This window comes from Sceloporus undulatus, chromosome 6, assembly GCF_019175285.1.
Source record: "Sceloporus undulatus isolate JIND9_A2432 ecotype Alabama chromosome 6, SceUnd_v1.1, whole genome shotgun sequence".
Lineage (NCBI taxonomy): Eukaryota > Metazoa > Chordata > Lepidosauria > Squamata > Phrynosomatidae > Sceloporus > Sceloporus undulatus.
The window spans coordinates 54,341,910-54,356,765 of NC_056527.1; the positions used below are offsets into that span (position 1 = coordinate 54,341,910).

The following is a 14,856-nucleotide window of genomic DNA, read 5'->3' on the forward strand; positions in this document are numbered from 1 at the left end:
AACTGTCTGTTGTTGTTTGTTTCTGCTACTTGGTAAATAGAGACATTTGCTCTCCCAAATTGAGAGGAATTCTGTTCTTCCCACAGTTCTTGAACAAGAACATCAACATCATCAATATTAGGGATGGATGAGAATTTCAATTTAGTCTGGTTTTGATAAGAGTTTGTCAAAATTCAAAAAAATCAGGATGGAAAGAATTTGAAATTAAAAATGCTGGAATATCAGAGAAACCTGGAACTGACTGGTATGTCCACCCAGAACCCAGGCTTTAAGAGACAACAGTTTATTCACCTTGACACCTTTATTTTCCAAAGGCATCTTCAACATCTATATGGTAGGTAGATGCAACATGTTCTTCTTGATGTTGGTTATAGGGTAGGGATTTTATTTCAGATTATTATTATTATTATTTTGCATAATTCAATAAAATGTGCAAATGTATTCATATTTAGTATAGAAAGAAAAAAGCTATTAAAAATCAAATATGGGAGAAGGCAATATTAATGGATTTTCCCATTCACTGTCAATATAATATTCCAGGGTCAAATTAGACAAGCATAGAGCTTAGGGAAGTTACAGCTCTTACAGTCCACCTGATAAAAGGGTCACTGGTTATGCTGGCTGCTGAATTCTATTTCAAAAATCTAATGTTTTAAGGCTCTGGTCCACCATCTTGTTCCCAGATCACACAGATGCCTGAGGAGAAACTATAAGGCCAGTATGAAACAGTGTGGTGTAGTGGTTTGAACGTTCGAGTATGACTCTGGAGAGCAGGGTTCAATTCCCAGCTTGGCCATGAAACTTACTGGGTGACCTTGGGCAAGTCACATGTTCTCAGTCCGAGCAAAAATCTGCTCTGATCAAATCTTGCCAAGAAAACCCCATGATAGCTTTGCCTTAGGGTCGCCATAAGTCGAAAATGACTTGGAGGCACACAACAACAACAACAAAAATTAAACTTATAAATGATATCTCACTGTGTGCCTGAGAGAAACTGTTACACACAGATACACTCTCTCTGTATTTGGCAGTTCCATTTAGCCATCATGGCTAATTGTCTTATCACCAGTGATTTGGCAACCTTAGAAAATGGCATCTTGAGGAGCAAGATACATAAATTGTATCTGGTCCTGAAGTTGCTTTGACTGATTGAAGCTAGTCATGATGAGAGCTTGAAAAACCTGTCGGCACTACAACTCCCAAAATCCCCCAGCCAGCAAAGTCATGCTGGCTGGAGCACTCTAGGAGCTCCAATCCAAAGTATAATTTTTCTAGGAAGTTGCCTTAATTTGGTGTTTCATAGGTCCATTTTGTAAATTACTGCCCCAAAACATTCTCTGAGAATTGTGGAGCATACTATATGTAGTATGTATCTCCATTTGGCCTTCAGAATAGTTGGTAGTATCCAAATACAGTAGAGACAAAGCCAGTGACGTCCACATCTGGAAAACTATGGCACAGAACTAGTAGCACATTGCCATCTGTCTCTCTAGGTCCCAGATTCAAGACTTTTACAGTTCAGTTTCATTGACAAAATTGTTTCTGCAGCATTACTGAGCACTGATAGAGGCTGAAGCAATTAATTTTTTATGTGTTCATATCACTTTTACATATATAGGTTAATCTCAGAAAAATACATTTACACTGAAATTGATCTCTTGTGTTTAGACACATTTCCAAAATGTACTTTATGATTAAACTGTTGTCGACTGACAATGAAATGTCCTTTAGGATTCACTTTCCAAACCATGCAAGGCAGAATGTTTATATTAACACTGCCTCATTTGAGTCAGCATGAATGGGCCCCCCCCCCCCCCGGTCTCTGGGGTGTCTGTCTCTCTATCATGTCCATTTCTTTGATGTGATCACACATCAGTACTCATAGTCCATTAACACTCTTATTGGTGTTTGCAAGCTATTTATCTGTGTTATGCTGTTTAATAAGCTTGACAATATTCTTTGGAGGGTAAATAATCAACCACTTACACTTGGGTAAATGGTTGGTGCTGAAGTCACAAATTGCTTAAAGTGACATTTTACATTGGCAATGCAATTCTACATACACTCAGAAGTAAGTAAGGCATATGAAGTTCACTTGGGCTAACTCTCGGGTAATTGGTTGATCTTATATACATTAACATGGGAACAAACCCATTGACTGACTGAATTCTGAGTATATTACAGAGAAATTATACAGAACTGCACAGTTAATCAGTTTTATTTCCACTTCAAGAATGAAACTTGTTGGATGTATGCACATGCATTTGGATTATTTGTAGATGAAAAATCCAGCATTACTGTGAGTGTTTTATAAATCATCCTCTTAGTGCATTGTTTCCTAATGTTACTGTCATCTCTCCCAGGATGGCAGAGAGAAGGTAAGGCTAGAAATGCTATTTTTCTACCTGAAATGCTATTTTTAAAAAATATGTCCAAGATGTTTTTTAACATTTCCTCTGAAGTTTGTGAGAACTAAGACATGGATGCATTTTTGCTGCAAGTTAATATTATCAAGCATTTAATATTCTTCTGCTGATACTTCTTAGGATCATTAATCCTTCCAATGACTGCCATGCAACACATCTGCTGCTGCTCAAATGTCTAGTAACCCCCAAAAGCAGAAAATATGCTCTCCAAGCAGAACTTTCAATCCTGTCATCTTGGAATCTGGCAATGGAACTGATAACTAGACAATCTAACAAGAGAAATACTTCCTAACTGTGTGCAGCCCAGATAGCTTAGCACTCTCCAGTGTGCCCTTCAGCTCAATTATTCATCTTGTGTAATTATTTTTTTCCAGTTGAGGTAACAGACAGACATGGGACCACATGTGCCTGGGAAAATTTCCAACATTTCCTTCCCTACTGTTCTCTTGAGTGCTTGGTCATATTGACAGTCTGCCCCGTTCCATATCCTGACAGAGAAACTATGGCTTTCTAGAATGTAGCTGGGAAACAAAGCTGGCAGAGATAACCTCATAACTCAAATTTGGGCATATGTAGGACATAATATGAATCCTGAATCTTCTCTCAGTTCAATAACTCAACATCAAAAATTTGTCCTACATATAATGTTTTGACACTGCTATCTAATGCTAAAAATGATCCATAGTCTCTCAAAATTTGTCAAGTTTTTTTGCAACAATGATACATCTATTCTTGAACTACAAAGGACTATGAAGGGATACACAGAGTGTGGAAGTTATATATTAAAACAGCTAGTTAAGTTACATTCCAATGAAACAATTTTGCCAACTAAGTCTGAAGCAGATAGAACAAAAAGTGTGGCTTCTGGCAGCTCCAGGGGCAGGGCTTGCAGATGATGCATGCCTCCAGAGCAGCTGGAAGCTGCTCTGGGGCCACCTAAAGCAGTCTCAGGCCGCTGGAAAAAGGAGTGGGAAAATCCAATTTTTGCCAGTGACTTGTGCAGGACCACAGCGGCAACCACTTTCAGCTGCTTTCAGCCTCCTTTGCTTCTAAGTTACTTTTGCTCAGTTAATTTCAACGGTGCTACAAGAGCCCTTTGTATATTAGGTAAGTCATTGTTATAATTTTTCTGAGGCTAGTAACCACAGTTCCTGAAAAAAATTCTTAATGTATCTACTATGACCTCTGGTACCTTACATCCAAAACACACTGCAGAAATAATCCAATATGAGACTGCTTTAACTGCCCTGGCTCAATGCTAGGTAATTCTGGGAATTGTAGTTAATTGTGGCACAAGAGCTCTCAGGCTGAGAAAGCTAAATGTTTCACAAAATTCAATGCAAGAATTCCCTTTCATTGAGCCAGGGCAGTTAAAGTGGGCTCAAACTGGATTCTTTCTTCAGTGTGTTTTGAACTTTATCCTATTTACATACCTTATTCAGATAGATGGGACTTTTTAGTCTCCCAGAGTCATGGAGATGAACTAACTGGTTCATTGTTGATGAACTAGCACAGAATTAGACAGCATTTTATGGCAGTGCTCTGGGAAAAAGTTGTAAAAAATGTTCACAAGTTTCAGCTACCTGCTAAACATCTGCTTAACAGAGAAAAAGATGGTTGGGGGAAAATGCCAATACACTAATATTTGTATTAATTACTTCTATCTTTGCAAACAAGAAGGGTTGACTTGCTACTCAAAGCATTTATTCCATCTGATATGGTCATGTGCTTTTTGGCTGTAGCTATTCAAATATTGTGGAAAACAACTGAAGGCAATTTTACATTTACACTGTACACCACAAAGCAATAAAACTGTTGCCCTCAAATGTATGGAATTTAGAAAATGTACTAATTTAAAAGTGTGGCTAGTTCTCATAAATAAGATATGTGTATAATGGTAAATGGTACACACTTCAACAGTTAACAGAATTATAGGCCTGTTACAGACTGCCAAAATAAAGCTGCTTCGGGTCTCTTTGGAGGTATGCTGTTTAAATGATGCATGGGTCCTAAGAGTCCGGAGGTCGCGCCAAAGCCACACTCCATTCCTAAGCACCGGAGTGCAGCTTTGGTGCAGCTTCCGGATTCTTAGGATGCATGCATCATTTAAACAGCTCACTTCCAAAGAGACCCGAAGCAGCTTTATTTTGGCAGTCTGTAACAGGCCATAGTTAACAGAATTTAGTTTCAATTAGCTCAGTGTTTTTCCATACCTTAGGTTGGATATGGACCATAACTGTTATGCCTTAGTTTACTGGGCATTTCCACTGAGATCACTGTTATGGCAAATGATTTCAGTGGTTTGAGCAGCTTAGGTTGGATCCAACCACTTGTCTATAAATTACCAGGGAACAAATAGTATTCACATCACATGAGTGTTTTATAATACACAAATTATAAAGGAGCCAAATTAAATAACATTACCAAGTGGAAATTTCCATGGAGATTGCACATGAAAGAGGGTTTCTAAACATTCATTTAACTATTTGTTCCTATAATAGAAACAGATTTCTAGTTACATAATATTCCCATTGCTAATTGTCCAGGTGCATCTTCATTTTAGGGTTATTTTTAAATCCCTCTAGTTTTCTTTAGCTGAGCAGAGGAATTTCCTTGGCACTCTTGCTTGGCTTGATCAAAATTTATTATGTGTGTGTGTAAATGCTGTGTTTTGTTAAAAACTGAAGGATGCATCAATTACTGTTGAGAATCATGTAGCACTGAATGTATGAAAAAGCCAGCTTTGATATGGCACGTAAGATCACATATTTTTGCCTTTCTGATGTGGAAAAATGAACTGCTGTAAACATTTGTGTGTGTGTGTTCGTTCTTTCTTGCAGAAAAAATATCAGAGGCCAAACTCAAAAGGCTATTTTTCTTCAGATGCACAGGATGAATAGACTGGTTGACTTCGATCAAAGAAATATGAGTTTAGATCTGTAGTTTAGCATGAAGTTCATGGGCAAATTATTTGGGGTTATTTAATTGGTTTGGTAGCACATGAATGAGACTTGGGCTTTCTCCCCCTTCTCCTGTACTCTGAAACACTTTTTTCTTTGCAGCAAATCACAAACTGGCAGTTTATGGCCTGTACCTTTCCCTAAACCAAATCTCGAAAGCACATTCAACCATGGATATTTTTTTTTTTTTGAGATTTCTATTGCTTTCCTTCAAACTACAGACCAAAGTATCTGCCAACCAGATCATCAAACTACAAATCCCAGTACTCCAAAGCCCTGTTTGGGTCTTTGCTTGATTACTGGTAGGGCTAAAACTGGAGATGGGGTGCACACATAAGCCCAACCACCCGACTATTTCCATGCATCTAGAATTAAGCTAGTCCTTTGCATATTGGCCATGAAAGTCAGCAGAGATCTGTAAATATGTTTGGTTGAATGTGGTTATGAGTGCTCCTGTGACTGGGAACCTTGATAACATTGGGTTCCTGGTCATAGGAACTCTGTATATGCTTTTGAATGTGGTTATGGAGCCTTCTATAGACTTTCAAAAGAGATATTAATACAGATATTTAGCCACTGCAGTTCTGCTTGACAGAAAACCAATGAAATAAGCGCACATGCTGTGAATTCAATTCAAATCTCACAAACATCAAAATTCTGTTACACAACAAGAGATCAAGGTAGTTTATTTGGGCAGTGGAGAACAAGTACTGTAGAAATAATTTGATCTCAGTAATATGACCAATAGATCTATTCTTCAAATTTGTGACCTATGCCAGGGCTGTATGGGGTGGGGAGCAAAATGAAGGCATTACTCCTTCAATATGATTTCTGTCCTCCAAAATGATTTTTTCCTTTAGTCCCCAAATTTCTAGCATTACAGTAATTTAAAACTTTAGTCAACCATTTAGAAATACAATTGGGCATCCAAAGAAAAAGGGCTAGCAATGTTTCCAAGGACAAGTGAACCTAACAAATATAAGAGTTGTAAATGTGAACAATTTTCAGTGTCTCACTCTGAAATGCTAGAAATGTGGAGAAAGAAGAAAAATTTCATGGCAGCAGAATTCTTATTTTGTGAGGGCACCACCTTCAGCCAAAATACACATTTTGTATTTGCTACTGCTGTTACTTCTACTACCATATACTGGCATGGCAGCCATCTTGCCAAAGCAAACCTGTATGTACACCAAATTACTTTACTTTAAGACCCCTGGCTTCAATCATTAGTACTGAGGATGTCTTCTACCCTTGAATCTGCTCAGAGCCAAAATTATCCTATTTTTTCTCTATGAAGTGGTGTGATGGGATAGATTTTCTGTTTTCATTAAAGCAGAACTTTTATCCTTTATTATATAGTCAGTCCTCCATATCCACAGATTCTTTATCCATGGATTCAAGCATCCACAACTTGAAAACATACTTTTTAAAAATATATAAATTCCAAATAGCAAACCTTCATTTTGCCTTTTTATGTAAGGGACAGCATTTTATGATGCCACTGTATGTAATGAGACTTGAGCATCCACTGATTATGGTATCCACAGGGGACCAAACCCCAGAGGATACCAAGGGCCCACTGTATAGTGCAAGAAGTATAACATGGTAAATCTGCCATCTCTTAAAAGTTAATAGTATTTTATTATGCCTTTATTATGCCTTGCCTATAAATCTACTTGCACTTGCAGGAGGCCTTCAGGAATGCTGATTAGCTTCTCAGAGAAGGTACACATGTTACCTAGGGCGGTCTTGCCCTACAAAATAAAGCCCTATTGTCAAAGTTGTAGATATTTCAGCAATGATGATGGATGGCCCTTGGGGCCACACACTGGACAACCCTTCCCTAAAGCATCCTATAACACTCTTCTTTAACACCTCCCACACATTTTTCTATTACAGAGATGGAGAGGAACACTGAAATGAGGGGCATTCTACTTTTCCATAAAGCATTAGTATTCCCCAGCTTACAGAATAATACAGGTTATAGAATAACAGAACATACTATACCACGATAGGATCAGAAATTTTTATATTCTTTCCAGAAACAGACAGCATTTTGGATCTCAAGGTTGCTAATAAGTTGACCCTACCAAGTGAGAGGTCACCTACACACAGAGGAGTAAGAAGCTTGCTCAGAAATTCCAATTTAAATCCAGCTCAGCCCCAGTACCTATGGAAATCACTAGTGACATTTTAACACATCTTACATGCCAAACAAAGAAATGATGTGTGGGTGGGTAGCAAGAACAGCTGTATACATTCTATAGAAAATGAATCTAAAAATATAATAACTCTTCTACTATTTGTTAAGATATTTACTAGCCACCAAAACAGGTGTAATAGATGATGTCCTTGTTTATGCATGTCTTCCAGATGCTCCCCTCCACATCCATGTAGTGGAGATATCAGGTTTGGACCTGATTACATGTTGTCCTAGTTATATCATATTTGGATTAATGTTAATACCTTGTGGAACCACTTTCAGAAAGTGTTTGGAAATTTTAGCCTATTCCAAATGCTATTGCTGGAGTCAGTTACAGGGAGCACACAAGTTCCTTCTTATGACAGATTCATTTGCTAGTCTATTTCCAGACAGAGTTCAACGTCCTGCTTATGATCACTGAAATCCTGTATCACTGGATCCAAGTTATTTATTTTCCAATAAGAGGGTGCCTAGCTATTAAAATTTTTAGGAGACAACATCTGTCAGTCCTAAAGGTACCTTTGGTGAAAATACCAGGTCGGTCACCCACACAATATTGTTTTGATGGCTGCTCCCTCTTTGTGGAACCCTTTTTGAAGGAGGCTAGGCTAACCTTCTTCCTGTTGTCCTTGTACCTGAAGGCCAAGACCCTTTTTACCTAACATAATCTTGTGGAGCCCTTTCGTGTGATACAATTATAGCATTATGATTCCACTTTAACCCCCATAGTTTCATCCCATGAAATCCTGGGGTTGTAGTTTTGTGTAAGCCTGCATGATGTAGTAGTTTGAGCACTGTACTACAGGTGCATTTACACTGTAGAAATAATGAAGTTTGATATCACTTCAAGTGCTATAGCTCCATCCTATGGAATTCTGGGATTTGTAGTTTTACAAAGTGCTTACCCTTCTCTTCCAAGGAGTGCTGGTGTGTCACAGAACCACAAATCCCAGGATTCTATAGGATGGGGCCATGGCAATTCATGGTATCAAATTGCATTATTTCTACAGTGTAGATGCACACTATGACTCTGGAGACCAGGGCTCAAATCCCCACTCAGCTATGGAAACCAACTGAGTGATCCTGGGCAGGTCACACTCTCTCAGCCTCAAAAGAAAGCAGATGTTACCCCCTCCCCCGGAATAAATTTTGCAAGAAAACTCTGTGATAGGCTTGTCTTAGGATTGCCATAAATTGGAAATGGCTTTAAGGCACAAATCAACATCTGGTGATGCACTAGAGTTCTCTGGCTGAAGATTTTACAGCACAAGCCTCGTTCTTACAGCAATCATGCCAGTAATAATAAAATGGGAACATACCACTTTCCAGGCAATCATCACTGCACCTCTCTCAATTGCATGACAAGGACTCCCACTCCCGTTGTACTCTCTTCCTGACCTCTCCCATAAGCCTGCCTCCTAGTGTTATGCCCTATCCAGCATGCCTTTAAGTCTTCCCCTCTTTTTTTCTACATAGTTCCAGAGCTCTGCTGTCAAAATTTAAGTCTTTTAAGACATGTTCAATAGTATTTTAATATAACTCACTGTGTTTTAAATTGTTTCTGGTTTTTTGATTATGCTACAAGCTGCCCTGAGTCCCAATCTTGGGAGAAAGACAGGGTATAAATTAACAGTTGGCTCATTCATGCATATTGTTAGTTATATTGCTAGGTTCGGTCACTAATCACCAATAAAGGAATAGTGGAGCGATTCACTGGGTGTCCTTTCTCAGCAGCTTGCAGTTGGAAATTCATGAGCCTGTAACAGTTCTATGATTCAAGAGGTGTTATTGGTTATTTCAGTCAGGACTTTCTTCCTCCGGGTTTACAACAGTGGCTTCCTTCAAAGAAAGGTCTCTCCAAATGAACTTTTAGATCAAGATCTTTTGCAAATCTCTGGACTTTGTACCTCTAAATCAAAGAACCCCTGTGTAAACCTTTTCCTGCATCTCTAAAGTTTCAAGCCCCGAAGATACAGCTCCCCTTGGTAAATGACCAAGTTGTTAGTTATCTCTGTTATCTCTGGATTTGCTGGGTAAGAGGATGATTCCTGGAGTTCCTCCACTGGTCAAATTATCCACAGCTGCTTCTAGCATGATGGTCACAGGTAGTGCTGTTGGGCTTAGGATCACTCAGCCTGGACGGTTTGTTTGTAAAGCCAAGTTGGCTCCTTCTGCCTTCCCTGCTACTTCCCCCACTGCCTTTTAACTCATCATCCTGGACATCACTTCCAAGGTAGCTTGCTACAACTACATCCTTTCCCAGCTGCAGATTACCCTGCTAAGGCCAACAGGCAGATGTATAGCCTTCTTTCTACTTCAGCATTGCTGTCCCCACTGTTTCCTCCTGACTGACAATGTATTAATACTTTAACTCTTCAGTGTCTTTCAAATGGCATGCAATCACTGGAACCTACCTGTCTTCCTTCCATTGCTCCACGCATTTCCTTGAATGTTGAACTGAACTCTCCAATGAAGTCATGCTTTCCATTGGAATCCCAGTCCCAAACTATGCACTGAAAGACAAAAAGAAGAAAATGTTACTTTCCCCAGAAAGAAGTCTCAGGTGAAAAATCATCCACAAACTGAGGAGTTTATTAAACGTGAGGAATTTCTCTTAAATTCAAATGAAAAGAAAGTGGCGCTAGTTTTGAGCAATTACGTGAATATGCATTGCATTCGAACTGGCTCCCCATTGCCCGAAAATAGCATGCCGTTGCCTGAATTTGCATATGGCTGTCTATCACGCAATAACGTGAAACCACATGATTGGGTTTGGACTGATTTCCCCTTGCCCGAATTTGTGTATAGTGGGTTATCACGCAATAACATTAAACCCCATGATTGCATTCAGATTGCCATTGGATTATACTTCCAATTCCCTTTATCTGATAAACTCCTAAGAGTACAGAAAGAGTTTTCAAATTCTAATTGCATTACCCCCCAATCATGAGGAAAATTAAACTGAGATACCAGTACCACCAAATGGACTTCAAAACTGAACAAAGATCTGAAAATTGAACTTTCTGATCCGAGACCAACCCCACAAAAGCATCCTAGTAGAGCTTTGAAAAGTTACTTTTGGAACTATATCCTCCGTTCTTTTCCAGTTGTGGGAATGACACCCATCAGAATCCCTCAGTTGTAGTTCCAAAATAACTTTCACATGCTTTCCACCCACACTACAGTTAAAGAGATTTGAAGCAGCCGTTCAACTCCAGCAATGCATAACAAATCTAGGAAAGGTGAAGTAAGCAAGTTCAGGTGACAAGAACAGCTGAAATGGGAATGCTTCACTGTCTACGCTGTCCTGGACCTGCATATTATATTCATGTCAGGCTGTAAGTGATGAATAATGAAGGAAATGTATTTCCCCAACTTTTGTTCCCCACACTGAGAATCATAAAATGGTCTATGAATTAGTTCTCAGTTGGGGACCACAGACAAAATCCATTTCTGTGAAAGGACTAAGAAGATGAGTGGACAGCAGCTTTCAGGAAAGCAGAATAAAATGTATTAGCTATTTCCATTTATATCCCATATGCAACTATGCTGTGATAATACCTTTACACTGGTAAACATGATCTAATGGGACATAATAAGCTTAAATATTACTTTTCCTTCTACACAGAATTAATGTCTAGCATGCAGGTTTCAAAGGCACCATACATCTTCTATTCATTATCTCTCAAAGCCACATCCTACAAATCTGCTTTAACTGCAGTTGGCACAGCTATGCCACTATAGCTAAATATCATCTCTCACAGCTCAGAGGAAGAACAGACATAGTCAAAATGTGTTTCCCCACTGCAATGGGAACAATATTTAGCTTTTGAATATTCATGGCAGACCAAGGCTACACAAAATTTGCATCTTGAATGAGGCCATAACTGGTGCATAACAGGAAACTCCCATTGATGAAAAGTAATGGGATAATTCCCCCTCCATGGATGGGATAACAGCGATGTTGTTCAATGTCATCTGATATTCTTGTATCAACTGCACGACTGTGATGGAATCATCCTTTATGGAAATAAATACATCATGTCTGCGTGACACTATGCAGAGCTAGTGGAGACAAAAGATTTTTCTCTGACTTCCAACATTCTGGAAATTTTGACATTTCTAATTTGGACAGTGCTTTTAACATTTGGGCTAAAACACGAAGAAGGTTCACAACCAGAATGACAGCCGGAGCCAGCATCTTCTGCTATTCACATGTTCTATGTGTGGGGAGAAAATCTCCATACTAATGAACAGACATTTACACACAGAGAGAAGAGGGTGGTGGAAAAAAGATTCTGAAGAGAATATTTCAGTGGCTTGTCTGACTCAAAAAACTCTTCACTGATCACTCAAAGAGGGAAAAAGAACATGCCTCTAGAGCATTCTGTCATTTTTTACCACCTAAGCCTGTAGTTTTGACCTTTAGATCCCGAAGGGATGTGATACATTTGAGCCTAGAACAACATGCGCATTTCTGCCAGCAAAGTGCAATTTGGTGACAGGTTTGATAGAAATAGGAGAGATAGAGACACTAAGTAAAAAAGTGATTTCTATGGAATTGCTCCTCTTCCCTGTAAATTGTTATCCTCTTTTGAGAGTACAGGCACAAAATTACTGTTTGTGCATTATCATGATCTACATTTCATCTGATCATCACCGTATGGCAGAACGAACCACTTGGGGGGAAAAGATTTTGAACTGAAACCAGACCAGAAGAGGGAAAACACTTGCTCTCCTGCTTCTTTTCAGTTTAGACCCATAAACATTCCATATAGTTGCAGCGTTATTCTTCTTTATTCTCCCGGGATTTGCAGTTTAGGGAGGGTGTATTTAGAATCCTAAGGAGATAGCTCTAGTGTTTCCTCGCACTACATGTTCCAGGATTCTAAAGGATTCAGCCATGGCAGTTAAAATGGAATCATAGTGACACAACTTTGAGGTGTGAAAGATGTCCAGGAAACACTATTGAGGGAAACAGTGAGAACAGAATAACAGCAGTGAACAATAGGCTGCTTCAACTAAATTTTTGCCTTATGGTATCAATGTGAATTATTAAGAGGAATTGCAAAATTATAAGAAGGACTACTTTCCACACTGCGAAATGAAGTTAGTAATGTCTAGTAGTCATGTTTCAAAAATAGCATCTATTTCCCACATCTTAAAAGACAAGATTTGTTGCTATGGTGGTCTATATAAAAGTCTGAGGGATTTTCCCACTCTGTCAAAAATTTCCTCCTCAGATATGTCATCACACCAAGAGGAAGGTTATATTTGAGGAAATGGCAGAAATGGAGGAAATCCTGATCTCACTCCCCCAACTTTCCTTCTCTCTGAAATTTCCAGGACTAGCCATTCACCTTTTAAATAAATTGCAGGGCCCCACTCTCCCCGTATTGGAAGTATACTTCGGACTATTTCTGGCAGTCCTTGTTGCCTCCAGAGGAACAGAAGAATGGAAATTAATTCCTAGATACACTGAAGTTACTCATGCCTGCTCTAATTTATGTCAAATGTAATAGGACGTTACACAGTACTAATCAATAAGAAGGTGTATTATTTCAGCAGTTAGTAAAACTTGAAATTTAGCGTAGGGGTTGTATTTAGAGACACCCTCATAATCTGAGGCATTAAACTATAGTTTGTTTATTTTGTAAGTACCAACACAGTAACCGACACACTGGGAGACGCTTAACGCTTGAGAGGGCCTTCTTGGTGGCTGCTCCCAGGTTCTCAGAACTCCCACCACTGGAGGCTGGTCCCCTCTTGGCTCTCCTTTCAACAGTGGGCAACCATCTTTTCATTTAGAGTTTCGCTATTAATTGGTTGCTATGAAAGGGTTTTTCAGTGGAGGATGCTATACTTTTATCCACATGGCTGTGCTTTAAATGCTTTTAAACAAGGGCTGTTTTTTAATAAGATAATTTATTTAATGTTAGCCTGTTCTTCACCTCTGGTATACACAGGGATTATGAGCAGCTCCCTAGTGTTTTCAGTAGGGAGCTATTCTAAAGGTTTGGCTGTTCCTAGAGATCTCAGGCTTAGACCTTGGTATGCTAGGAATGCAAACATGTGCTCTGCTACTGATCCACAGATCTTCCCCACCACTGCTACACAGCATCAATAAACTGTAATATTTCTTGTGAAGAAGCAGAGAGCCAAGCTCTCCAGGAGATGCTAAATCAAAAGCTTCAGTGTCTTGTTTTAGTTATTTGGTCAGCTAATAGCCAGGTTACTATTGTGTGTTCATCTTCTATTCTCTTTATTGAACAGAAACAACAGAATACATAGGATTTTATCACACAGTGACTTATGTGTTTCCATCTCGAAAATGGTTAAAGTGTTGGCATCCTAGAAAAGCAAGCAAATTTGGGAATGCTTATCACAAACAGAGCACAACAATGGGTTAAAAGCACATTACTTAGGCAAGAAAGTGGGTTGAAAGTGAATTTGGGTTTCAGACAGATGAAGACAAATCCCGCTTGATAGCTTGGAAATAGCTTTTTTGCACATGCTCCAAATTCATTTCCACAAGTGCACTCACACACATGCTCCAGAGGGGGAAAGGGAACAGGGAGAAAAAATCCTCTTTGCCCCAGAAGCTGTTACAGAGGAAGGCAGGCTGAAGTTTCCCTTTGCAAACTCCCATAAAACCACACATAAACACACACACGCACTAGAAAGAAAGAGGACATGGCTGGTCCATAAACCTGCCTGATTTCAGTGAGGGCTGAAGCTCCAAGATGTCCTCCTTTTTTGGGACATATCCTCCATTTCTCCCTGATGTACAGGAGGAATACCAAAACATCCCCTCTGCCTTCTCCCACCAGCTATTCCCTTAGACTTAAGGCTTAGAGGCTGCAGCAGGAGGAGACCAGCCCCGCGAGGGAAAGAGGTGTGTGTGTGTTGTGTGTGTGCATCCCTTTAAGAACAAAGCTGCCTCCCTCTGCTCAGTACAGGAAAGGAACTATGGGAAATCTGGGAACAGGGAGAATTGAAGACATGGTTTTCAGACTGCTACAATTATGCAAAGAAAGTGAATTTGTGAATGAATTGGAAATGAAAACACAGTACTTTTGTGAAAATGTCTATTCTCTGATCCACCGCACTTTCTGTTTGGATTCTAACTAGTTTCTGCGCAGCGTCGCCTGAAATGCAATTGCAAAAATGTCCATAATGCCCTGGATGACCCTGCATTGTGATCAGTTTAACCTTCCAATTTCCCCCCTGTGATAAAGTCCACAGTCTTTAACTAAAAAGCCTTCAT

The 14,856-nt window shown here is 39.4% G+C and overlaps 1 protein-coding gene across 3 annotated transcripts in view; it reads right to left on the reverse strand.

Moving 5' to 3' along the window:
• Positions 1 to 14,856, reverse strand: part of CPNE4 (copine 4) — a 218,179-nt gene that overhangs the window by 38,396 nt on the left and 164,927 nt on the right. For all 3 annotated transcript variants that reach the window (XM_042477130.1, XM_042477128.1, XM_042477131.1), the window contains one exon: positions 10,004 to 10,102. In XM_042477130.1, the coding sequence (XP_042333064.1) occupies positions 10,004 to 10,102 (99 nt within the window). The remainder of the gene's footprint in view (positions 1 to 10,003; positions 10,103 to 14,856) is intronic.